Source organism: Tyto alba, unplaced genomic scaffold, assembly GCF_018691265.1.
Source record: "Tyto alba isolate M040663 unplaced genomic scaffold, T.alba_DEE_v4.0 Super-Scaffold_2, whole genome shotgun sequence".
Classification (NCBI taxonomy): domain Eukaryota; kingdom Metazoa; phylum Chordata; class Aves; order Strigiformes; family Tytonidae; genus Tyto; species Tyto alba.
In genome coordinates this window covers 77,089,376-77,114,588 of record NW_024881282.1, presented here as the reverse complement: position 1 = coordinate 77,114,588, position 25,213 = coordinate 77,089,376, and the positions used below count along the sequence as shown (strand labels likewise).

At 41.1% G+C, this 25,213-nt stretch overlaps 2 protein-coding genes across 4 annotated transcripts in view; one reads left to right on the top strand and one right to left on the bottom strand.

Annotated features, from left to right (window-relative positions):
- The window catches only part of LOC104364320 (gamma-secretase activating protein), a 49,016-nt gene extending 39,393 nt beyond the window's left edge, over positions 1-9,623 (top strand). For all 3 annotated transcript variants that reach the window (XM_042792150.1, XM_042792151.1, XM_042792149.1), the window contains 7 exons: positions 147-217; positions 780-874; positions 2,011-2,130; positions 4,668-4,729; positions 6,687-6,791; positions 6,941-7,034; positions 8,034-9,623. In XM_042792150.1, the coding sequence (XP_042648084.1) occupies positions 147-217; positions 780-874; positions 2,011-2,130; positions 4,668-4,729; positions 6,687-6,791; positions 6,941-7,034; positions 8,034-8,134 (648 nt within the window). In that variant the 3' untranslated portion in view covers positions 8,135-9,623. The remainder of the gene's footprint in view (positions 1-146; positions 218-779; positions 875-2,010; positions 2,131-4,667; positions 4,730-6,686; positions 6,792-6,940; positions 7,035-8,033) is intronic.
- CCDC146 (coiled-coil domain containing 146) overlaps positions 9,039-25,213 on the bottom strand; it is a 77,663-nt gene continuing 61,488 nt past the window's right edge. The window contains exons 15-20 of the mRNA XM_032996321.2: positions 22,607-22,831; positions 21,760-21,988; positions 14,523-14,651; positions 12,936-13,073; positions 11,323-11,571; positions 9,039-10,091 (exon numbers count right to left, since the gene is read on the bottom strand). Of these exons, the coding sequence (XP_032852212.2) occupies positions 9,888-10,091; positions 11,323-11,571; positions 12,936-13,073; positions 14,523-14,651; positions 21,760-21,988; positions 22,607-22,831 (1,174 nt within the window). The 3' untranslated portion in view covers positions 9,039-9,887. The remainder of the gene's footprint in view (positions 10,092-11,322; positions 11,572-12,935; positions 13,074-14,522; positions 14,652-21,759; positions 21,989-22,606; positions 22,832-25,213) is intronic.

The window sequence follows — 25,213 nt, the reverse complement described above, 5'->3', positions numbered from 1 at the left end:
GAAAAAAAAAAAAGACGAATACTGAAGTCTTAGTAGGAGTCCCATGAGAATTTTTTAACATAAACTGGTGTGTGAAATGAAAGAAGACTCAGGGCCTGCTGTACATAGGCTCCTAGAAACACTCAATCTTTTCTTTTTTGTTTTAGCTGAATCTAGTACATCGAATAATGAAGGAGGTTTGGAGGAGATACCAGCTTCATTCTTGCATCTTCTGCTTGTGAGCAAGTCCTTTGTTAAAGTTTTCAGCCTGCTTTTTAAAGTATGGGCATAATTTTGGTCTTCAACAGTACCACTCGCTTGAATAGTTAGTGCTTATTCTACTGTGAATGTCAGTATGACTGTCATGTACTTTTTTTTAATGAGCCTGCTGGCCCTCTGTAAGCTGACACAAATATTAATCATATAGGCAGTTTTACAGCTAGAGTTCAAAGTTGCTGAGTTCATTGTGGTCTTAGGGTGGGTAATGGGTGTTAAACACCTATAAAAGCTGGGTCACCTACACCAGCACTCAAAACCACCTATTGCTGTTGATACCAGGTACTGCTGAGAGACTTGGAAATATGCTGTAGTGGGGGAAGGAGAAAGGGGATGTCACAGAGACTTTGTGTGTCAACACTGAACAGCCAGTGCTGCTAGGTGACAGACACCTAGGTAAACAGAATGGCAATTCACCCAAAATGCATGCATTTAGTGCACATGTAGTACAACAAATTGACCATATCTCCAGGAGAGTGTGGGCATCTCAGGTTCCTAATATGTTGGTACTTTGTTAAATACAGTGATGAGAGAGGAAATGCAGGAGAGTTTGCGGTGTTCCACATCATGAGTCGGATTCTAGAAGCTGCAAATGGCATGTGCATGCCTTTACCTCCTGGTAAGTCCTGTGTTTTCCTGTTTTAATCATAAGTGAGGACAGCAACGCTATAGATTCCTCCCAGAGGAGCACTAGGTGCAGCATGTGGCAAATTAGCTTTGGTGGTATTGAAATCTATTCAAGACAGAGCGGGAAAGACCCTCCATAAACATATGTAAGTGAAATGAGACAAAACTGAATAGTTACTGCAAATAGAGACAACAAATGAGAGGTTTAGTTCTGGGTTTAGCTTCCAGTGGAATGCTTGAGTGCAGTCTTAGCCTAGAACTAAGATTAAGACTTTTTTCATTTATATATTTTTCTTAGACAACTGGACTTTAGTGTCAGGGGCTACAAGGGAAAATCCTATCCTGGAGCAAAAAAAGAGTGTTTTTTCTCATGCTGTTGCCCTGCTAATATTTTTCAGTCTTATCCTGAAAGAATTACCTTCAGCCTTGATAGAAGAGCTGATCTTGACAGTAGACTTCAATTTCCTAGAGCTCCTCATGGTCGCTTAGAGTCTTTTCAAGGTGCTTGCTTATTTTTGTTAGGGAAAGACTTCTTAACTTCTTAATGCTTTCTGATTCTGTTTGAATCTTTCTAGTTTGTATTTCCTGATCTGTCTTCAGTCTTTGAAACTGTTCTTGATATGAGGTTGTCGCTCAAACTTACACTGTGTGGGTGCAAATACTGCCATGTAATGCTGTCACGTGATGACAAGACCATCATCTGGGTGATGTTAAGTGAGAAACTGAAGTCTTAATACTGTCTGTGGCAATCTGTGGGTGGCAGCCACATACTGAGGGTGGTGAGGCCTCAGGTTTTGATTAATTAGGAGGAAAGAGGGAGGTAAAAGCCAAATTAATAGAACAATTCAGATATAAGGCAATAGCTTGGAGATGTTTAATGATTGTGCGTGACTATAATGTCTGTTTTCAGTCCTTTTGGCTTTCCTCTTTCTGACTGGATTGTACTTGAGAGGAGTTAAAGGATGCCTAAATAAGACTACATGCCTTTTGATGAACTGATTTCCTCACCAACTAGGAACAGTTAGAAGATAAGGAGACTGTTTGCTTTAGCAAGACTAATGCCAGTCTCTAATACAGACTTAGAAAAAAATATGTGTTGTTCTACCAAACAAGTTTGTCTCTCCATAGGTTTTCACACTCTACACTTGGGGCTTGGTGTTCGATGTCTCCCTCTGCACACCCTCCTGCACTATATTGATCATGGAGTCTTGCATTTGACAGAAACGTGTGTAAAGAAATTGCTGAAAGGTATGCTGAGTTTTCATGTTTCGTTTGTTACCAGCCAACTAATTGAGAGTAATGTCCTTTCAGAACGGGATTTACCACCCAGGAGACTTGGTTCTTCTCACAGCATGTTGTTTCAGTGAGGGTTGTAGCTGATGGTGTTGCACAGCTGAAAGGAGCAAATTAGGGATCAGATTATATGATTGAGCCTGTTCATAGTAGACAAAGAAATATCTGTTTGGGGAGAATTTGAGTTTATAGTTTTTCCGCTTGGGACATAGAAAGGTGAATACTAAAGATGATCATAGAATTTGTTGGGAGATTTCTGTGACTCTATGAAAGTGCACACCTATGTGTAAGGAAGTTAGTCTGCTATCCAGTCCTCAGGTTTTGCTTCAACTATGTTTGAAACAAGAGGAATAGGCCTGTCAGCCTGACCTCGGTATCGGGGAAGATTATGGAGCAGATCATCTTGAGTGCTGTCACATGGCACATCTAGGACAACCAAGTGATCAGGCCCAGTCTGCATGGGTTCATGAAAGACAGGTCCTGCTTGACTAACCTGATCTCCTTCTATGATAAGGTTTCTCCACTCCTGGAGAAACTGGCTGCTCATGGCTTGGATGGGTGTACTCTTCTCTGGGTAAAAAACTGGCTAGATGACTGTGCCTGAAGAGTTGTGGTGTATGGAATTAAATCCAGTTGACTGTCAGTCACAAGTGGTGTTCCCCAGGGCTCAGTACTGGGGCCAGTTCTATTTAGTATCTTTACCTACAGTCTCAATGAGGGGATCGAGTGCACCCTCGGTAAGTTTGCAGAAGACACCAAGTTGGGTGGGGGTGTTGGTCTGCTTGAGGGTAGGAAGGCTCTGCAGAGGGATCTGGACAGGCTGGGTTGATGGGCCAAGGCCAATTGTATGAGGTTCAACAAGGCTCAGTGCTGGGCCCTGCACCTGGGGCACAACAACCCCCTGCAACGCTACAGGCTTGGGGAAGGGTGACTGGAAAGCTGCCTGGGGGAAAAGGACCTGGGGGTGTTGGTTGACAGACACCTGAATATGAGCTGGCAGTGTGCCCGGGTGGCCAAGAAGGCCAATGGCATCCTGGCTTGTGTCAGAAATAGCGTGGCCAGCAGAGCCAGGGAAGTGACTGTCCCCCTGTACTGGCACTGGTGAAGCTGCACCTCAAATACTGTGTTCAGTTTTGGGCCCCTCCCTACAGGAAAGTCACTGAAGTGCTGGGGTGTGACCAAAGGGCAGCGAAGCTGGTGAAGGGTCTGGAGCACAAGTGTTATGGGGAACGGCTGAGGGAACTGGGGTTGTTTAGTCTGGAGAAAAGGAGGCTGAGGGGAGACCTTGCTGCTCTCTACAACCACCTGAAAGGAGGTTGTAGTGAGGTGGGTGTCGGTCACTTCTCCCAAGTAACAAGCAAGAGGATGAGAGGGAATGGCCTCAAGTTGTGCCAGGGGAAGTTCAGATTGGATATTAGGAAAAATTTTTTTGCTGAAAGGGTTGTCAGGCGTTAGAACAGGCTGCCCAGGGAGGTGGTTGAGTCACAATCCCTGGAGGTACTTAAAAGATGAGTAGATGTGGCACTTAGGGACATGGTTTACTGGTGGGCTTGGCAGTGTTAGTTTAACATTTGGACTCTGTGATCGTAAAGGTCTTTTCCAACCTAAATGTTTCTGTGATTCTAAGATAATCCTAGTGCTGGGATTGGCAAATGCCTAGAAGCTCCGTGCTAGGAAGTAAAAATTCAAAATAAGCAAACAAACTTCTACTTGACACAGCATCCCAATATTTGTAGTAAATATTGAGCTTGTGGATGTCTTCTAAATATAATGTAATGTTAACTAAAAGCAGGAGTTAAAATAAGTTCTATATGAACCAGTGTAGTCATCAAGAGCAGGTCATGTTCTGTGTGTGGCTTTCTGCTCAGCAGGAGCCAAGTAGCTTGTTTCCACAAGAGAGGGTTAGGAGCAAACTAGCACGTGTGCAGTGGGAGTGACTGGGGCCTCCGGCTTCCGAGTGAAATGGGGAATGGGACAGACTGGCAGTTGTAGGCACGGTTGGCATCGCACCCATGTTAACTGCCTTTTCTAGAGAAGAAGGGAGGAAGGGATAACTGTGTAGCAGAAGTTTCCTGGATGCAGCAGCGCCATGATAAGACTCCAGCAGTAATGCCTTTCACCGCAGCTGCAACCATGGTCCCTTGTAATGTGCTATTTCTCTGGTGTTCAAGAACAGGGACAGCACAATATGCTGCATTAATCTGTCCCTGATCTTGATAAATGGAATATAAGTGTGGGGAGTTCTACTTAGAATACTTTTGAATGACTGTATAAATTGTTATATAAAATGGTGGTTACATACAAATATGCAGAAGAATATTTATATAAATGATATAAACATAAATAACACTCTTAATAGCCCTTATTTAAAAGTAAAATTTTCATTTCATTATAGAGATGATACTTGTTCAGAATGTCTTCAGCGAAAGTTGAAAGTTTTAGTTGTGTGGTTACTGGTTGGTTGATTGTGACGTTTTTCCTTTCTCTTACAGATCTGGACAACACTGAAAAGAATGAGAAGCTGAAATTCAGTATTGTCATGAGGCTTCCTGAGGTAACTAATGACTTTGGATGTTACTTCTTGAATTTTGGAATCGATAGAAAATTCCTCCCTGTGCATAGGATCAAGCCAACGGAAGACTTACCTGTGATTTCAAATAGGGCATAGGTACAGCCTGAACCTCCACGGTTTCTCCATTGCTGCTCATGACCTGTGGGGTACCCTGATAAATTATAGATTTGTCCATAGTGTCTTGTGGTGTCTCCAGTACCCTGCAGGAATCAGATAGACAAGACTGACACTGTTCTGCTGACTACTCATCTGCATAAAGCAATAAGGATTTAATGTGTCTTAAAGAGGATTTATGGGGGGTTTGTGTGTGGCTTTTAGCATCCACAAATGCCTTTCTCACTTGTGACCTTTGCATTTGGTTTTATTCATTTTATCAAATATGTTCAAGCTGGTACAGTAAAAGCTGTAAAATCTGATCATATGAGAACTCTGTGGCAGGGATTGGGTGACAAGATCCCCCTCTGTACAACCTCCCAGCCTCACCCATTGGTAAGGTGACTCAACCACAATGCTGGAACTAATTACTGATGCTCCATTAAAAGTTCCAGAAGAATGGGAGATCAACTTCTCCTTCTGCCCTTCAGTTCTTAGTGCGTACCATGGTACTGCAGAGGAAGCACCACATCTCAGTGAGCAGAGGAAAACCAGGGATCCCCCCTCGGGGACTGCCTTGCTGTAAAACAGGCTGCTCTCAACATAAGTTGCTTATTGTTTGCTCATTATGGGCTGTTAAATTATAGTTCAAATGGCCAGAAGTGCTGCTTTGGTTTTCCTCTAACAAGGGCTTCTTTATTGGGCAGCAGTTTTGAGAAAGGGATAGGGAGAGAGAACTCCACAGGAGGTTCTTTGTCCTCTGTATCATGTTTTGGGCATGGGTGGGAGAGCTGGGGTCAGCGGGGGGCCGCGCTGAGCTGTCAGCCCCGGGCCTGCTGTGTGGGGAACGCAGTTCCAGCCGTGCTTTGACGTGAAGGGCTGAGCTGTGAGCTCTTTGGGGGATGGGTACTGCTAGTTACATACCGCAGACTCAGTGCCTTATTGTTTCTATTTAGAGCTTTGGGAAAAACTGCAGAGAATAGTTTGTTTGCCAAAAAGGATGCTTTGGGGTGACTCGGACTATTTTGAGCAGGTTACGTTCACTCGATAACTTCAGTTGCATCAAAAGCAAGTATTTAAGCACCGTTGAAACTGTCCAGCGTTTCCTAAATGAACTCTTTCAGTAGTCTGTACTGCAATACAGCTGAAAGCGAGGGTGAAAAAAAAACGTCTAGCTGGGGAAAATAGCAGAAGGTGGAGCTAATTTCACAGTGTGTTCATATTTGTTTGCTTAGCGGTTAGGATTGGAAGCTTTGGGACATCTGGGTTTGAATCTTTTTTGCCTTTGGGAATGTGACTCAATGTCATCAATTCCCAGGATGGTGTTCTAAATAATGGGATGCAAATTGTGTTCGCAGTATCTCTCCTGGTTGGCAGTCTGCTTTTGTGAGATTCTTTAGACTGAGCCCAACAGAAGCGCTGTCCCGAGCGGAGCAGCGAGGAGTGGGGTGTCTGTGTTCTTCTTTGGGAGAAGAATGGTTCTAAAGCATTCTTAGAGTCACAGTAAAGGATAAATGGTCATTTTAAGTCTCACATGATATTTAAGTACACATGCGAAGTGGGACAGAGCTAATGGGACAGACTGATTAATGGAAACTTACTGAGTAGCTCAGTGAGTAGCAAGGATTTGATTGTTTCCCATGTTTTTGAGAGCATATTGTAATCTCTTAGTTACTGCCAGTGAAAGGCAGGTGATGACCTCGTAGCTTTTGTCATCAATGTCTGAAAGCAAAACAGGCTGTGTTACAGCCTGGGTTTTGTTTCCTTTTTTTTTCCTCCTTTTCGCCCTCCTAAGCTTCCATTGTCCCATGTTTATGTTCTCTGGTTTTTGTTTTTTGCTTACTAGGCTCTTGGTCAAAAGGTCCGCCAGTTCTGGAATCATCCCATAAATGCTAATTTCATAGCACGGAAATACGTGAAACTTTTGCTCGAGAAGCTGGGGAACAGGCAGGTGAGAGCCCATAGGCCATCTTTTAAAATCTTTTGCTTTGACAGCATTGAGATTCCTGACCTTTCTCTAGACTATAACACGTTAAAGATAACACTGAAACTTGGTACCGTGGAAGTTTGTGAACTAACCTGAAATATTCTCCCTTACAGTGTAGCAGGCCTGTCCCTGAGAGACTCTCAGTCCCTGTAGAGTTTTTGCCACTTAACTACCTGACTAATATGCTGGCAGATGTAGAGAATCAAGGTAACGTTAATTCTGTACTTTGGAAGATCAGTAATTGTTACCCTTTGCTCACATGCAGCCGTATCCCAACTATATTGACATAACTGAGTTCTAAAATTCCAGTGATGTCTGAACATGTGGGTTTGGTCATTTTTCTGCTGATGGGAATTGTCAGGGGGCTGCTTCACTGCATATCCTGTCATCCAAATCCTTTCTGTTAAGTCCCCTTAGAAAAGTTGCGTTTTTCAGAACACATGTAGTGAAACACGGTTCATGTGCAGTGTGGTGGTAACTGTTACTCTGTGTTCAAGTGGGCAGAAGGGCTTGTGCCTTATTTAAACAGTGTGGTGGCTAAGAGGCGACCAAAATCAGATCTTCCACCTCAGAAAAGAGCAACCAGATCACTAGGTTAGGAGCTGTTCTGAATTAACAGGCATTTTTTATTTCAACGCTGTTCCTCTTTTTGACATTAAATTCAAATTGGTTAGGGCACTTGCTTCATAAGCATATGAAGCTTTTGAATTCCACTGAAAAAAGCAAGGTGCATTAAGGGAAGCATTAAATTTTTTAGCATTACTGGCTGTGCCTATACTAATAAGCAAAATAAATTCAGATTAAGGACCTGGAGGCTGAAACAGATTGTCCATGTATGGATATCATCCCATTTGGGGAGGAAGAAGACTTAAACCATATAGGAGCATATGAGAATATGCCCCAGTCCATTTTTTAGGTACTAGCACAAACGTAGCCACTGTGCTTAAATCTTGTTTTGGATCTCCAGTGTAGAATTAGTATGGGAATCCTGTCCTTTACTTACATCCCACTAAGAGGAAAGTTCCTGCCATGGGTCCAAACGACCCCACCGAAAGCTGTAGGTGCTTTGTGTAAATGGAAACACAAGTCCAATTCTTACCTTACCTTTTGGTGTTGTAGATGAAGATGTTCAGTAGACTGCACAACCATGTGTACAAGAGCACTTGTGAGTTTGCAAATACTAACTTTCCCGCAATGTTTTTCTAGATGTGCATCCATATGAAAAACAAGAACACGTTAACGTAAGATTTGTGGAGGAAACAGCACTCAGACACACTATGACGCTTTTGGGCCTCAAATATTCCTGAAGTACCATGCTAGTGAAGAAAGCTAACTGTGCTACTCTTTATATAAAGAGTATTCACACAGCAGTGTGCAACTAACTTTTTTTTGGTGTTTGTTTTAAACTTAAATGTTATGTTGTTTCCCAAATAATCTGCAGTTTTGTGTAGCCCCCATTACTGACATAAACTACTCAAAATATTGTTTGGTGAAATGAATTAAGGCTGAAATCACTGACTTCTAGATTTAATCCTAGAGAAATTAGTCTGACAGAAGCCCAGGTTTCCAACGAAAGATATCTGTGGCTCCATGTTGAAGTGGGCAAATAAGGGGAACTACATTGGGTACCAAAACATGTGTTGAAAATTGGAATTAATGTCAGTTACTTTACTAAGATAGACAATCCTGAAAAAGGTAGTCCAGTTGTATTGTACAGTAACAAGAAACTGGTAATTGTTTACTCATTTAGATAATAAAAGAATTTCTTGCTGTGCTTCTGTAAAGCAGTTAAGAATAACAAATGATGAATCAGTCTCTGTATATAATGCCTCAGTAACGATGTATTCATTCCTTGTGGTGGTTGTGTGTTATGGTACTTCTGCCTTTGGAGTTGGATCTTAATGTATTCAGCTTTGTAATTAATGCAAAATATAATCTTCTCAAAGTGCATGTGACAGAGTTGGGGTTTGGTTCTTTAAGGTAAATATAATACATCATAAGCAATACAAGATAAGAAAAAAGTTCTTTAGAAATTTACCTTAATGGTGGATTGGACAGTGTTTTACTTAACTGTAGTCTTACAACTTTTTAGTGATACAGTTCAAACCTCAGCTTCAGGAAGACATGATGGAGATTTGGTTTTCCTTCATTTTTGACTTTTATGTATACATAACTGAACCAGTGTTACTTGGGGTTGGGTTTTTTTGGTTGTTGTTTTTTGTTTTTTGTTTTTAATGTTCTGAACTGTGACATTAATGTAAAATAGTAACGGTGGTTTGCTATGCAGAGAAAATCTTAAGTTCTGAGACGCAGGCTTTCTGCAATCTTTACTGGCTTTAAAAACAACTCTCTGTTTCAGGCGATTAAACTAGTGAAACTCATTGACAGTTTGGTAGATTTTGCAGGTTTTCAATAGCAAACACTGATATTCTATCTGAGCAGTTTCCACTGATGCTTCCCATTCCTTACCAGAGAAATAATAAGATCCAGTTCTCAGGAGTGACTTAGCAAGTTCCTGGTAATTCCCTTGTTATTGCCATCAGTGGAGGAAGAGTTTTAGCTTTCTCTGTAACTGCATAGAGAGAGGGAATATTTTTCTCAATATAATTAAAATTTGTTCGGCAAGTGTAAACTCCAGTCCCATGGTGCAGAAAGCTATGTTGGTGTATTTGTATAAGCGATGGGGACTTTGTTCATGTTGTATTAATAACAAGAGAAGATTTTCCTAGCCTTTTCTTTTTAATGGAATGTATTCTATAATCAGATGCAATAAAACTTCACCTGAAAAAACAATAAGCATAGTATGATGATCACTCATTTTTCTTAACGTTTTAAAATACTGCACTGCATTTGGGAATCGCAGGCTCCTCCTTGTCAGGAGAAGGGAACTTGAATCCCTGACTATTTAGCTACGCTTCTGGCGTTAACAGCTACTTTGTTTTCAGTATGGAATTTGACTAAACACTAATGAACGTTTCTTCAGTGCACTATAAATGCCATTGGCCCTTGAGAGTCAGCGGCCAGCAGTGGCCTCTCCTGCTTTAGGTGCGTGCTGCCTGTTCAGATTTCGACTGGCTTTACGACAGGTTTTCTGAAATGTCTCATGTTTGCTCCAGGATCACTGGGTCTGAAGGGAGCCAGAGCGCCGTAGGGCCGCGGCAGCGGGAGGCTGTATTCGTCGTCCGGGACGTAGGCGGTTGGGCGTTGTTCAGCTGTCACGTGGACACAGTCGGGTGCTGCAGCTTGCTCCCCTGCTGCAGCATGCTGTGAAAGAAACACATTTCGATCACATAGTGATTATATGCTTTAAAACTCTGGGATTCTCCTGAGCCAGTGTACAGAATGCCTAACAAAGGAAACACTGTCCGTCTAGTCCTTGGCAGACCAGGAAACCCAGCGGGGTATTAAAAGGAAAGCGTGAGTTACTGCCCATTTAGATGTGGATTTGTCCTTTTAAATAGTGCACACTTTGAGCCTGTAATGCTTTTGTTATTTGTGAAGAAAACGGATTAAATGAACTTTTAAAGGTTGTAATAAGTGTGCACAGAACATCTCAGGAACGCGACAATAGTTCTGATGCTTCAAAATCCGGCTGTATTTATGCCGACAGCAGCTGGTCCTGAATACTGTTACTGCAGTGAGTTTGTATCCACAGCACTGAAAAACTGAGTCACAGTGTGAGGAGAAATATTAATGACAGAGAAGTTTCTTATTCTAAGCCAGTTTTGCTGCAGCACTTCCGTGTGACTTCATGTTCTTTAAGTGTATGCACAGTTTATTCTTCTCACAGCTTTGTGTGCCTGTCAGATTCCCTTGGAGTGATCAGCTAAAGGAGTCATATAGCAGAGCTAATTTCCCGCCAGCAAGAGTTCCCTCAGCATGCACTTCTCACTCCTACACTTCTCTGGGAGCTCTCTGCTCCGGGATCACTGACGGTCTCAGCTAAGGAGGCGTAGCATCCCGCAGGGTAGAGGTTGAAGCACTGTTTGATATGCTGCCCTGCCTGCCCTCAGTTTCCTCCTGCCCAGCAATCTGATTTCTTCCTACTCCTGATCTGATGTTCACTGTGTCTGGCGTGTGGAAGACACTAAACTTCTCTTCCTGACCCCCACACCCCACCTTTTGCAGCTTTACCTTGAAAGCAAATGACAAGCAGTGCTTCACCGATGGCGCCCTCGCCCATCATCCCAAAACACGGTCACACAAATTACTTTAATAATTGAAGGTAAGTCTTCCTCTTAGTGTATTCTTTCCTTAAAATTCAACGACCGGTTCTAAGCAGTGTTGCCAGGCTGCAGTTAGAACTCCACACACCCACAATGTACCACTCCAGCATTTGTCTCTGTCTGTGCCATCATCTCCTCCGACTCCTGGAGCTCCGTGTTTGGCAGCAAACAGCTACGGCGTGAGCTAGCTCAGCTCTTTCAGAGACACAAACTGGAGCAGTGAAAAGATGGGGCTGAGGATCTTACTGGAATGTATGGCAAAAACTTACTTTCGCTCTGGCTTCAGCTGCTTCTTTTTGCATCTTCTCATTCCGTAATACCTTCAACCAGTCTTTTTCTGTTTCTTTAGGAGGGGGAAGGCCTTGATCTATCCTTGAGGAAACAGTCATCAAAAATTGTTCTCTGTCTCTCATTTCCTGCTGGAGTTTAATGGCAAGTGCTTGCTTCATGGATAGCTCTGCAAGGAGAGCCATCATCTTCCGGGTTCTGTCCTTTACCTTCTTCTGCAGTTCGTTTGTCTGGAATAAGTAATAATTGCATTTTTGTAAGGGCTTCTGTTTAAACACTTACTGGGCATGACACTTAGGTAGGTATGCGAAAACAAGTCTAATTTGACAAGGTCTTAAAAAGTAGTTCCGTACTTGAAAATGACTTAATGAAACAGGATGTGTGTTTCTGTGTACACTTGGAACCACCGAAATTGGCAGCATGAAAAGTCACATTTACTCCAAGATACAGAAAAGCAAGTTTGTAATTACCTCCTGCACTTTTCAGCTGAATAACAAAACTCCCCCTGCCCTTAAAGGCCTGGTATCCCTATTCTCATTGAATTAATGCAAAATTAACTTTATGATAAAGGCGTAATAAGCTCGATCCTTACAAGATAATTGAGTGATAATGCAGACACAGCAGGGCTGCACACTGTGAAGTTATCATTGGCAGGGGGAGGAATAGAAAAGGAATGGAACAGGAATCCTGAGTCTGACAGGAGACTACTTAAACAAAAAAACCCAACAACACTCAAATACTCTTTAATAGGGAATTGGGAGAGTCAGAGCACTTGCAAATGTAACATTTGGCATGCTGCCGTTTTTACAGTAGTTTATTAGTCCATGGCCATGTTTTCACAATCCCAAATAACAGCCATGTTATTCCTCTATGGAAAATTAAAGATTTACACTAAAGATGTGTTTTGTTTTAAGCCTTTCTGGGTGCCAAACCTAACACCTGAGACAAAAAAAGTCATCCCTGGAGTTGTTTTACATTAATTAGCAGGTTTTTTTTCTTTCACTTAGCTCTGTTCCCTTTGGAACATTTTCATTAAGGACATGGAGGTAAGAGGATTTTTGCTCTTCCCTAAACCATATTACTGGTACCTAAAAGGAAATAGCTATATAAAAGTAACTGTATTGAAAGTGGCATTTCTTTCCTGTGTGGTTCTCCCTACCTAAATAACAAACTTTGAGCCAGATATCAAGTTTATCTTTCTGTACGTTGGAGTAGAGTTTCCCTGGCTTTTCCTTCTTTCTCTTTAGCCTTTGACATGTTTGTTGGGGAAAGTCTGTTAAGTATGTGTGCAAAAGGAAGATTCCACCAAGTTTCTAAGCACCTACCTGTGAAAGAACTAATCCTACATTTTGGTGAAAGGTACTATTTATGGTGCAACTTTATTTCAAAAAGAAAGTACGCTCACATGATGCTTTTGGTATGTCTCCGTTACCATTACTACAAAATGTCTGTAATTTCTGAAGACTAATATATGATTTGCCAGTCACTATTTCCAGCTACTTTTGTAATTTGCAAGTGAGTCATCTTACCTCTTGCCCAGATATTATTTCATTTTGTATCACACAGCAAGCAGAGCGTGCAATGCCCTTCTTACCCTTTTAGCTAGCAGCAGTGTGTCCTGCTTCCCGTTCTCTGCCGCGGCACGCGTTCTGTCTGTCAGCCGGCAAACGTGCTCGTAGAGAAAATCTGTTTCCAGCAACTTCTCCTCCTTCTGCACCAGCTCCACCTCTAGCTGCAGCGACAAGGAGTATACAGGGTGTAGGTAAATGTCAGGGGAAGGTGCAGCACAGGGTGTCCCTGTGATTGCTTTGGGAACTGCTGGAGTAATATCGGTGAGCAGCCATAAATAACCACCATCAGTTTTCTCAAATTTTTCACCCTCTCTGCCAAGAATCAAGCCAAAATTGGTTCAGTTGGTTACTGTCAGCCATACAGTTCTTCCATATCAGACCAGGCCCTTTTTGGGGGGCAGGGGCTTACACCAGCATTATTACTACCTTGCTGTGATTTTCTTGAAAGCAATGATTTTTTTTCTAGTGATTTGTTTCGTTTTGTTTCATTTTTTTTTTAAACTTCTGCTTCCCTGAGTCATGCCATACTGAGGTTTCCACTCTTGCTTTAAATCAGACCTTTTCCCTTCTGCTGCTAAAAAAAAGAAAAGAAGACTGAAGGTACTGTGTAACTAAAGGGACTTTAAAAACACAAAGAGGTTGAAAGAGAGAAGGTAAACTTATAACCCCAAGAAACATGGCTTTTTTAATGTGCAGGTTGGTAATAGCAGGCTGTGTTGTAGCCTGCTTGGCTATGCAGAGCTCCCTCCTGTCAAGGAACAGGGGACAGTAAAGTAAAAAGCTCACGTGATTCAAGCAGAGTTGTTCATGGTAAAGCTTTACCAACTGGATTTCAAAAGGAGGACTTAGGTGCATACTGCTCCGAGCTTGCTGTTCCCCTAATACCTTCAGAGCCCTGTGCCAATCCCCCTGAATGCTAAATACAGTGGGGAGAGTTTTGCGCCCCTATAAATGGGAGAGACAAAAATATATAAGAAAATATCATGGTTGCTCATCCCATTCCTTTACCTTCCCCCCAGGACGTGCCCTGAACTTGGCTTTCATCTGGGCCCTCGTGCCCCCTCTGAAGCCTCTCCCGGCCGTCACTGGCCACGCTGCGGCCGCGCAGCTGCCTGGCTGCCGCTTTGTGGAAACAAAGCAGCAAAGGCAAAGCCTGAGGAGGATGTTTGTTTGATTCTGTGACACTGCCTCCCGCTCACAGCCCCTGTATGGTGGTGGAACAGCTAATAGCCAGCAGCAGTCGAATGACAACTTCGTTTGTTAGCAATTTACTCTTCTGCATTTATTTCCTTCTGCTGCCTTGTCCGTGCCTTCCCTGAGCCTCTGTGCTGAAGTGCCAGAGGTGCGAATGGACCAGCTGGGCGAGGACGCTGCGGAGCCAGGTGTGACCCACAGAGCTCCCCCGCGCCAGCCGCTGCTGGGAAAAATCAAAATGTCCCATGTCCACTTGTCCTGGAAAGCAGACGCTGGGCTGGAGTTCCTACTAGCCAATCGAAATTATTTTAATTCTTCTTACAGAAAGCTTATTTTAAAAATAAAAGATACCATTTGCTTTTTCTAAAAGAGGTCAACCACAGTGGGAGAGCTCATGACGTGGGAAGTGTTGTTACCTGCTCAATCTTTTTTAGCAGCTCAGGTGGAGATGGGTCTTCCCCTCCCAAGTCTCGCTTTCTACTCTCATCCATGGGGTCAGCAAAGATTTCCTCCATCCGTTTAATCCTGTCCTTGCACTGGGAATACTAGCAAGCAAAAAGCCACAAGTTATTTTTTCAGACAAGAAGCCAAAAGCCCTGCTGTTACTCTGTGGCCAGCGATGGAAGGTCTCAGTGTGTCTGAATTACACCAGGAGAACTGCACTATCGTGGCTGGGGTGGCTGCACTGCCAGCACCGGGAGATGTTTGGGATGCTTGGGTGGTGTAGGGCTAAGCAAAATGATACTGGTCAAACACTGGGAAACGTCTCCCTATGAAACCAGAGGCGGAAATACGTCATCCTCCTGTCCTAACGCTAATGAACGGGAATTTGAAAAACAGTAGATTGTGTCACGGAAGGTCATTCCTATAATGCACAAATATCAATTGGCCTCATCTTATTAATGTTTTAAATGTCTTGAATGCTTGTTCCCTTGATTCCTTCTCCATGTGCAACGCAACCACTTGAAATTGTTTATAAATAATTCAGCCACAGAGAAGAGACTTTTCTGAGCCACCGGTATCACACCAAGAGCCCTGGACTGGAAGACGATTTTAATCTCTGAACACGTTTGGTAAGTCAGAAGAAGGCTGTCCCAGGGACCGATACCTTCTTCAGCTTCTGCTGGGCCGCCTGGATGAAAAGCTGTGGGTGGTTTGTACCAAACCCCGTCCTGCAGCCCGTAGCGAGGTGGGCTCAGGGCCACCCCCACAGCCGCTGTCGCAGGCGGGGGACGGAGCGCAGGCGCCGGGGCTGGGCGGCGAGCTGAGACCCACCACAGCTACAGCCCGGTCCTGAGGAGGGAGAGGGGCACTGGGGAAGGGTGGGAGCTCCCACCGGTGTCCGTGTCCTTCCCCAGGTCGCTGCAGCCCGGCCGAGCTGGTGCCTCCGGCTGTGCGGGGCGGCTGTGGGCGCCCGGGGCTCCCGTGGGGCTCTCAGTCTGAGCACATCCCTGCAGATGTTCTCAACGCTAACAGGCAAGATCTCCTCGTGCTGGGGTGGGGGAGACATGTTAATACAGAGGATTATGAACCATTTTAAATTTTTTTTTAAAGGAGACAGCGTTGTGACAGTTGCAGGATGGAAGCAAACCCTTCTGTCTCCCAGAAATGGAGTTCTCCCTGCTTCTTTGTCCTCAGGCTACTTCTTTTATCCTCAGGAATACACCAAATGTTTGGCGTGTTCAAAAGTTCTCATCCCCGCAGGCATCCAGGTTGTCTACATCAGAGTTCCCAGGCACATGTCCTGAGGTGACTCAGCGGTGACACTGAGCGATGCGGTACTCCCAGGACCCAGAGGCAGGTGTTCCCTGACCTTTCTGACGTGAGCCTTTCCCATGGAATAACACTTCCCAGAACACACTAGATGGACATCCATGCTTCGCATAAACGCTCACTGAAGGAGTGACAGGGACCATTTCTTCATGTTTGGACTTGCAAGACTGACAGTGGTGAGGTTTTGTGCTTCGATATGCACCTGGCCATCTGTCAGTGCGTTGTCACTCCACCCTTGATCTATTAGCACTGACAGAACATAACCCAAGTAAGTTGCTCTAAATGCTAAGCAGCAATTGCAGGTGATGATATGATTAAGGAAATAAGTGGTCACTGGCTCTCAAAGTTATGAACAGTCACTAAAAATATAAATGTTTCGATGTTGCTACCGGGATGGGGTTGGTTCACTGGAAGTTAAGGATTCATGTTTAACTGGAAAAGGGGAAACTGACAGATCTTTTCGGGTGGTAATGGAACATTACCAGAACACTTGTCTTAAACACTTCTGGTAAAAATCCTCACACAGCTCTTTCTTTTACATTTTGTCTAAGAGCAGGCAAAGTGAAAACCTTAAATGACTGTAATGAACAATTTCCTTGGCAAACCATGATTCAATGCATAACTGGGTACTGAATGATTTATTTTAATTATAAACAACTCAAACTCTCAAGCCCCAAAATACACAGTGGGAGAATGTAAAAGCAGGACCAGCACAAACAACAGGATGCAGCTATGCTTCCAGTGCTGTTTCCTATCTGGTGTCAAATTTCTCAACCACTAACTCACGTGAAAATGCCTCGTTGGAGGCATTTATACCTTTTTAATGAGATTAGGGACAGCTCACCAAGTAACATTTTGCAGGATTGAATACTTAATTTTAATTTAGAGAAGAAGGACTATTGCAGCAAAAAAACTGTCCAAACTAGAAAAAAAAAATCCATAAAAAGCTTCGTGTTAAATTTAAATATTACTTTTAAATGTATTATGAATTGGGAGTGATTAGATGCAGGTTAATCCAAAAGTACAGAAAATAAAGCAAATTTAGAGATAACTACACTATTCTGTGTCTGCTTAAGCATCTCTTAAGTGATGTGACTATAGGCATCTTTCTCCTCATTTGTAGTGTTTTCCTTGGACAAGAATTTATCTGAGTTCTAAGAGATTCTAAGTCTCAAAAAAAAAATCCCTCCTTTCTTGGAGTGGACTTGATACAGGGGATAAGAAAAGGCTCTACAAGAGAGGCTTTTCTATGTTTGATTGTAATCAGTCAGGAGGAATTGTTGAAGGATGAACAGACAAGAGGGAACACATGCCCTGATAAAGGGTCTGGTCTAAAAAAGCAGAGATCCAGTGCTTATTTTGGAAATCTCAGAGAAGATAGGTAAGGTATGTAGAGCACTAGAAAAGGGAAATATCATGCCTATTTTAAAAATGGAGGGAAAAGGAGCTATGGAACTATAGATAACTTATATTCACTTTCTGCAGAATAAATCTGGAACAAATCATTAAGCTTTCTTTGTAGGTAACTAGAAAAGAAAAAGGGTAAGAATAACAGCCAACACAGGTGTGTTGAGTCATGCCAAACCAAACCAATTTCCTGCTATGATAGGTGTGTGGATGACAAATAGTAGGTATCATACATCTTGACTTTTACATAACTTTGATCTTGTTTCATATGACATTCTCATAAACAAGCTGAGGAAAGGGGTTCTTGATGAAAATATAAGGTAAATTCTCCATCAGTAGAATGAGGTTAAGTTCGGAGAGACTACAAATACTTTCTGGAGGAGAAGATTCAAATTCAAAATTACCTTGGTCTGAACAAAAGATAAATAACTAATGCAAGGTGCTTTATATAGGCAGGAAAAATTACCTGTACAAATACAGAATCAAGGTCAACTAATTAAATACCCTTTCTTTAAAAAAGGGTCTGGTTATTGCATACATTTACGTGAAAATGAATCAATATGTCATACTTCAGGAAAGGCTACAGTTGTACCTGGACACATAAGCAGGAATGTAACCTGCATGATGCCTGAATGAATCCTTTCACTCTCGGCCACTGTTATTAGGCAATGCACCTCAAGAAAAATAAAGACCAAGTTGCTAAAAATAAAAGAAATGCAAAAAAAAAGAATGATCTCAGAAAATCTGTAAGGGCTAATTGAAAGAAACAGGGATGTGTAGCCTAGCAAAAGGATGGGAGAGGAATATGATTAACTTTCTTCCAGTAACTTGAAATGTTGCAGGGCCAAAGAGAATGATCCGTTTGTCATGTCCCCGATGGACAGAATACAAATCACTATTCTGACACAGCAGCAAGAAAGACTCAGGGTAAAGGTTAAGAAAATCTTTCCATTGTTAAGGAAGGACTGGGATAGCTTGCTGGGAAAACGGGGGTTTCCCAGTGGTGGCTTGCAAGAACAGCTTAGCCCTCTCAGGAATGACAGGCAATCTGATGCTGGAGTAGGAGCAGGATTGCCTAGATAAACTCGTTACCTCTCTGCTAGCCCCATTTTTCTATGACTGTGATGATGTAGTCTGGAGATTTTCATGGGGTTGTATTAAAAGCTGGACAAATTTTGATGCCAAATGCTGAAAATAAACTAACAGTCCCCGTACATTAGCTGAACTCTGAGGCATTGAAGTCCCCATCTACAGCATCTTGACAGCTCAGCAGGTCTATGTGCTGGACTAATTAACGATTAATGGTAAGTACTTCTCACTGGTGCATGAAGGCAGGTTAGTTTTCATGGGTCATTTCAGCCAGCAGTAATAGTCCCTTGATGTGCAGTCCCAATTAAAAGTTACATAGTTTTCTGCCCAGAGAAAACCACCTTAGAATCTCAACAGGTACTTTTTGTGTCAGATGAAGGAAGTACCTCTAAATATTTCTATTTTTAATCCTTTACATTGATAGTAACAAAAATAGCTACTCCACATACTAGCACTTGCTTAGAGGAGGCCTGGTATTGCTTAAGACAACAGTAACTAAAACCTATTCACCTATGTTTTGCTCTTTTGTGGAAATACGCAGCTTCTGGTGAAAAGCATACGAGTGGAACATACATCAGTTTGATGATTAAGCAGCTCATGTGGAATGTAGGAGACACAGGTGAAACTTCTGTTCTTTCTGACTTGGCACACAGCCCTGACCTGTGCTGTTCCCGTTCCCAGTGGGTACCACAGCCACCAGGATAGAGGGTCAGTTTCTGCGGCCTATTGAATACAATGTACTCATTCATCCATCTTTTCCAAGAGAGACATCCCTAACAGAAATAGATATCCCATCTCAGAACAGCTAATTTAGTGCTGATTAAAGCATCTGGTGAGAATACATAGAACTTAGACTCAGTGTTTCTAAAAAACTCAAAATCTCTCAGTCAAATGTAAATAACAATCACTGAAATATTTTCTGTTTTGTAAGACTGAATCTTGTTTTCCTTTCAGATCTCTCTCTATATATTTGAAGTATTACCAACGACGTATATCTGTTGTTGGAAAATCATTCAGCATTCAATACTACAAACTTTAATTCATCTGTGGAGCAAGAAAAATGAAAAATTTCTGGGGCAATGGGAAGATTGGGAAATGCAGGAGAGGAGAAAAATTGGACAGATAAGACTAAGATGACAAAGTCTGAAAAACACCCAAGACTTAAGGAGACAGGAAGGGTAGGAAAAGGGAAGAAGGAAATCTAATAGTTACAGGATTCAGCCTGCTTAATTCAGATGATCTAAACTGTATTTCAACTGTAGATGCCTTTTGAAGCACCCTTCTTATATGATTCAAAGTTTCTCCTACCATTGATGGGGAGAGGTAGATGGCTTGAGAACAAAGATCTCCAAGAGGAATATTTTGCTCCCTAAGCAAGGTTATCAGGATCTCCTTCTGGAGGCAAAGACACCCAGTTCTTTCCATTAATAAAGAGACCTTGTTCACTTATCTACATAATTTGTTCTGTGGGCTCCTAACACGAAGTTAAGGTTAGGCACTCTGGCTCCTACACAAGGTCACAACAGAATGGAGAAATAAAAACAAAGAGAACTCAGAAATGAGACTTGCAGTCTGCATTATAGCAGGTCTAAGGGCCTCTGATAAAAATCAGGGTCTCATAGTCTTGTGGTGCACTGATCCTCTCTTTGAACATTTAGAATTATCTAAATTGAAAGACAGACAAATGGTAGTCCAAAAGGAGCTCCTGTTACCACCTCTTCAGATTTCAGCTTGTCTTCAGAGGTTGGTTTCACAGGCAAGACAAGGGATTTAGATCTGTATTTACCACATCAAGTCAAAGTTTCCTCCAGATGATCATTATCGTAAGATCCTTTGCACATCATAACTGAACATATTCTGAGTTCAATTTCAATATGGGATAAAATCTGTAATCAATACAGTAATTAGGAAATTTGAATTTGGCAACCAACACCAGTATTCAGATTTGGGCTTATGGCTTTTATTTAAATCGTGGAGATAAAGCCAAACAATTTGAAACTGTTTCTCACAAGACATAATGGTTATTGGCAGTGGGAGGAAGAGTATTAATGCTAGAACGGTTGAGCATAAGAAGATGTCTGGTTTAATGGCCAGGTTGAACCACGTAATATTCAGAAACCACAGTATCTACTTACATTTTACAGGCTGATAACTATTTATTTGCCGCTGTTCACTGGGAAATCCCTGACTTGGGAACATTTATTAAGAGTACTCCATATCACACCACTGTATTTTCCTACTTTATAGTTTATGTCAAGATTGCAAAAAGATTTAAAGCACCTGTAACAATATCCCCCTCTTTAAGGGTGATTTTAGGTTTCACATGAACCATCATCACAAAGGAGAATGTTTTAGGAATGCAGAACAGAAAAAGCAAAGTTTCATGATTGACTCTTTCAGTTCACAAAAATCATCTGCATTTTGTTACTGTATTTGACCCAGTGACTGTCAGTCTCATTCTAAATCTTACCTGAAAACTTTTTTTTTTTATCTTCATCCTCTTTTTTTTTCATACTGATTCTGTTCATCATTTAAATCTGTAATGGCACTGTAAAGTTCTTTGGGGTATGATTTGCAAAAGGTATTGTACAACTTTTTATTCTTTTAGCAGAGCATCCATTTTCTTTAAAAGGCCAGAAGTAACAGAATAGTGCAAGCACTATTTAACTGTGAGTCACAGCTCCCATCAATTCAATTATGAAAGGCAATGGTACACCCTAACTTATGATTTTGTGCAGGCACTAGCAGAATATGTATGGAAAAAATTACCATCTGGAGATAAGGTCAAAAGTAAATGAGCCATTTCAGAAAGCAAGGAAGGAATGTCTCCAACACTGCAGTTTGTTAGTTGTTTAATGTCATTTTGTAACTGGAACTAAAACTTACACTGTTTTTGTGTAGAAGAAATTATATGTGCATTATATCATTGTAGGCAGCAGTTTCCAGAGTAGGCTCAGGGTCAAGTGTGAATTGAGTTATTATTTTAGAAATTTGAAGAGCTAAGTATAGCTCCCACCCCTCCACCTACCCCATCAATACAGTTTTAACAAAGTTTATCTACATTCCCATTTTTTCCCCATGACTCCCATTCTCCAGCTTAGTCAAACTGACATTTCAGGCTATGGGGAGGGTTAGCTGAGATTTCATACCCAGGAAGCGTTCAGCATGTGCCTAACAAAGTCCATCAGCCACTTACACATAAGCGTAGAAGCTCACATATCTGAAGCTAAAACCAAGCATCAGTGTTTTGCTAGGCAGGTGTATTACTGAACTTTCTGTTTTAATAAACCTTGTACATCCACACATTGTTTCCTATGAAATCACCTTAAGTTTTAAAATACAGAATAATACAGATGAAGAAAAAAGGCTTGCTTTCCCACTAACCTGTATCTGAAGTACCACCAGATGTGCATCGAGGGCATTCTTCACTGGGAGTGCTTGGAACCACAATTTAATCTGTCTCTTTTTCTCAGCTACCTTCAGCTTCAAAAATCTGATCTCTTCATCCATAACTTGCATCTCAGTATCTCCATTTCTACACAACATCTCTTGAATGTTTATTTTTTCATATAAAATGCACAGTTCCTCTTCTCGATCTCTGAGCAGAAGACCACTGTAATAAGTCCAACAGTAAAATGTAAAATTTAAAAAAATTTGACTCATATTCAGTGTATTCCATTCAAGAACATAACTGGCAACCTTGAAACAGTAATAATCTGGGAAAGTGTACAATGCTTTCACAAATATTATTTTAATATCATGACAACATTTTAAATAGGTAACAAAATAATTACAATGGGAAAATCAGAGAACAAACAATTGCAAAGGTTACTCTAGTCTCATATATAATTTTAAAAGCTCTTCAAGCCTTCCACGGCATTCATTTAAAAATGGATTATCATGACCAGGGAGCTTTACACCTTTTTACATTTTCACACCTTATTTGCACACAAAGCACAAACAGAGCAGGAGGCTACAAGTTCTTAAGGGAATCAGCAGCCATTCCATCATATTTTTTTAATAGTAGTTCTGAAGAATTAACATCATCACCAATGGAGAAACAACTGCTGAGTCATGCAAAGCAGCATTGGCATTGCAGTGAGGCAGACTGTTTAGTGAAACATTATAGTTACGAAGTCTTTTAGTATTCCTAATTTGGAGTGCTCATAAGTTGAAAAATATTATAGATTCATGAATTAAACAATATATTACATCAAATTTATATATATACCTCTCATTTCGTTGCTGAATAGCCCTTTCATATTTTTTGCGTAGCTGCACAATTTCCTTTTCAATGGGGGTGACCATATTGGTGAGTCTCTCAAGATCCAGACACTGTTGTTTTTTCTTTTCTTTCATCTCATGTATGATCTGTACAATTTTGCAATAATCACTTTTGAGACTGTCTGTAATTGCTATGTTATTTGTATTCTTCAGATGTTGTTTCTGCAATTTTCTTTAACATAACAGAAAAGTAGGAAAGTTTTTAGTCATTTCAATCTGAAAACAATTTCAGCTACTAAAAGCAGAGCTTAAACTAATTCGTCAAATACACAAAGGATCTTCTACATCATTCTGCTTCACAGAAGCACTACAAGAAGCAGAAAGACTCCCTGAAAACAGCTTCTTTCTGCAAGATTTTTCCAGCTTGAAAAGAACTGGATTATGTCCCAAAAACCTGCTATAAACAGAGCACTGCACTACAGCTCTTTTCTTCTTCACTGGGTAATTCAAGGGGACATAAGAAATAAAGTTCAAGAGCAGAAGCATAAACTGTGATGCAAAGTCATAATGTATAGAAATCCAGTCCTCTTATTTAAAGAGCGATATTTAAATAATTTTGAAGCTGTGATTCAAACGTCTTCAAGTTTCTTGTTTATAAAACACTGTATCACAACATTCATGCAAGAAAGAAAATTATCAGCTTCTCTGTTTGACAGATGAGAAAAAAAATCAAAATGAAAGGTTAGGGACAAGATCACATTTTAGACCCATAAAAATGAAGAACAGAACTCACTATTTCCAGCGACCTTGCTGGCCACTGAATGATGGTCCCTCACTTAAAATACAGATTCTTGTTGCCACACAGATCGCTCATTTGCTCACAATGTGGAACTTGGCGTTACTGCATTTGATTGTGGTAAGTATCACTTCTTGATCAAGTATTACTATTTTATCTACACTCGAACAGTCACGTCAACATACAAAAGAGGTAGTGAAAGGAGAAGCATAGTCTCTTGATGAAATACAGAATTGCAGATGAGATGTCCTGCCTCCCTTCATGGGCTCCATCATTACATTGCTGAATTAATCTCTGCAAAGCAGTGAGCTTCTTCCTGGTTCATTTTCCCCATGTGTATAACACTTTCACACTGGGTGTTACTAAATTGAATTAAACTACTGTAAAGCAAATTTCAGACTGAAAGCATTACAATATTGCAGAAATGCAATGTGTTATTAAGTCTCTTCTGAAAAAAAACTGTCTCTTACTTGGACTGATATTCTGTCTGTCTTTCAAATAGTGTATATTGCAATTAGGTCAGTGATACGGTGATACTGAATTCTATTACTGGGATTAAAAATATTTTCCACAGGGAAGAGAATTAGTGATAATTCAGTACCCCCTCTTAGTTTTAAAACTAGGTTTGCAGAGATCAAAACATCTGTGGGATCTATACTGGAGTAGGGTCCTCTATAATAATTAGATATTTATGAAATCTAGTCAACATATGTCTGCTGTCTTAGCATTGTTTTCCCCCTCCTTCCACCAGAGATTGATTGGGAAGGCCACAAAAATTTTAGCACAAAATGTCAGCTTGTGCATCTTGACAAATCACTTAAATCACTGAAGCTTCACTTCTTTTCTAGCTACTTCTGTCATGACTTTGAAATCAAGCTACCTGGATATTCATAATATACTTTGAGTGAACGTATCTTGAATGCATTCTTTGGTCTGATTCTGCAATTTTTTGGCACTGAAAAACAAAGTTTTGGGAAAATCAAATTATTTTTAAACTACTCAATTTCAGCAGTGCTATTCTGCATACACAGTTAACGATTCACTAGCTTCCTACTTTCCCAACTACCAATTTCAGAGACATTGCCATTCTGTATATATTGCAGAACATCTTCACTAGGATAACAAAAAGACATCCCCACTAAATAATGGTCTAGGAAAAAGCAGAATCACCTACGCCCCCTGGTTCACCTCATCTTCTTTGTTGTGAATATAATCTTTCACTTTGACTAGGATTGCCTGGAAATTGAAACCATATTTTGTTTGGTCTGAAATAAATGTTATCCAATAAAGTTCAGTTTGAGTCTGAACCAAGAAATCCAGTTTGTTCTAATTTAATAATTAGACAGACGCATTACTAGCTAGTGATGCATTTAATAGTACCATGTACCAGTCTTTTGTGGAATCACATAGGTACTGGACCTCTTTTTGACTAAGGATGAGCAAGTACGAGTACAACAGTGTTGATCATACTGAATGAAATAGTATGATAATTCAGATACTAGAGGCTCAAGAACTGTGATACAAAGGAAATGAAATGACAATTTATCCCTTCAAAGGACAGGAAAGTGAGAGAGTATCCAGACAAACTTCAGAAATGCTTTGTGCCATGCAGTGACACCCAAGCTAATTGTAAAGTGTTAGGGTGACAAGAGATTGGAATAGATTATGTAAGGGTGTTGTTAAATATCTTTGAATCGGGTTTTAAAAATCAGGATAACTATCAAGGATGATATAGGCATAGCTGAAGTTGGACTAGATTATCTCTTAAGATTTTTTTCTGATCTTACATTTCTATAATTGTCATCTATACCTTGCTTA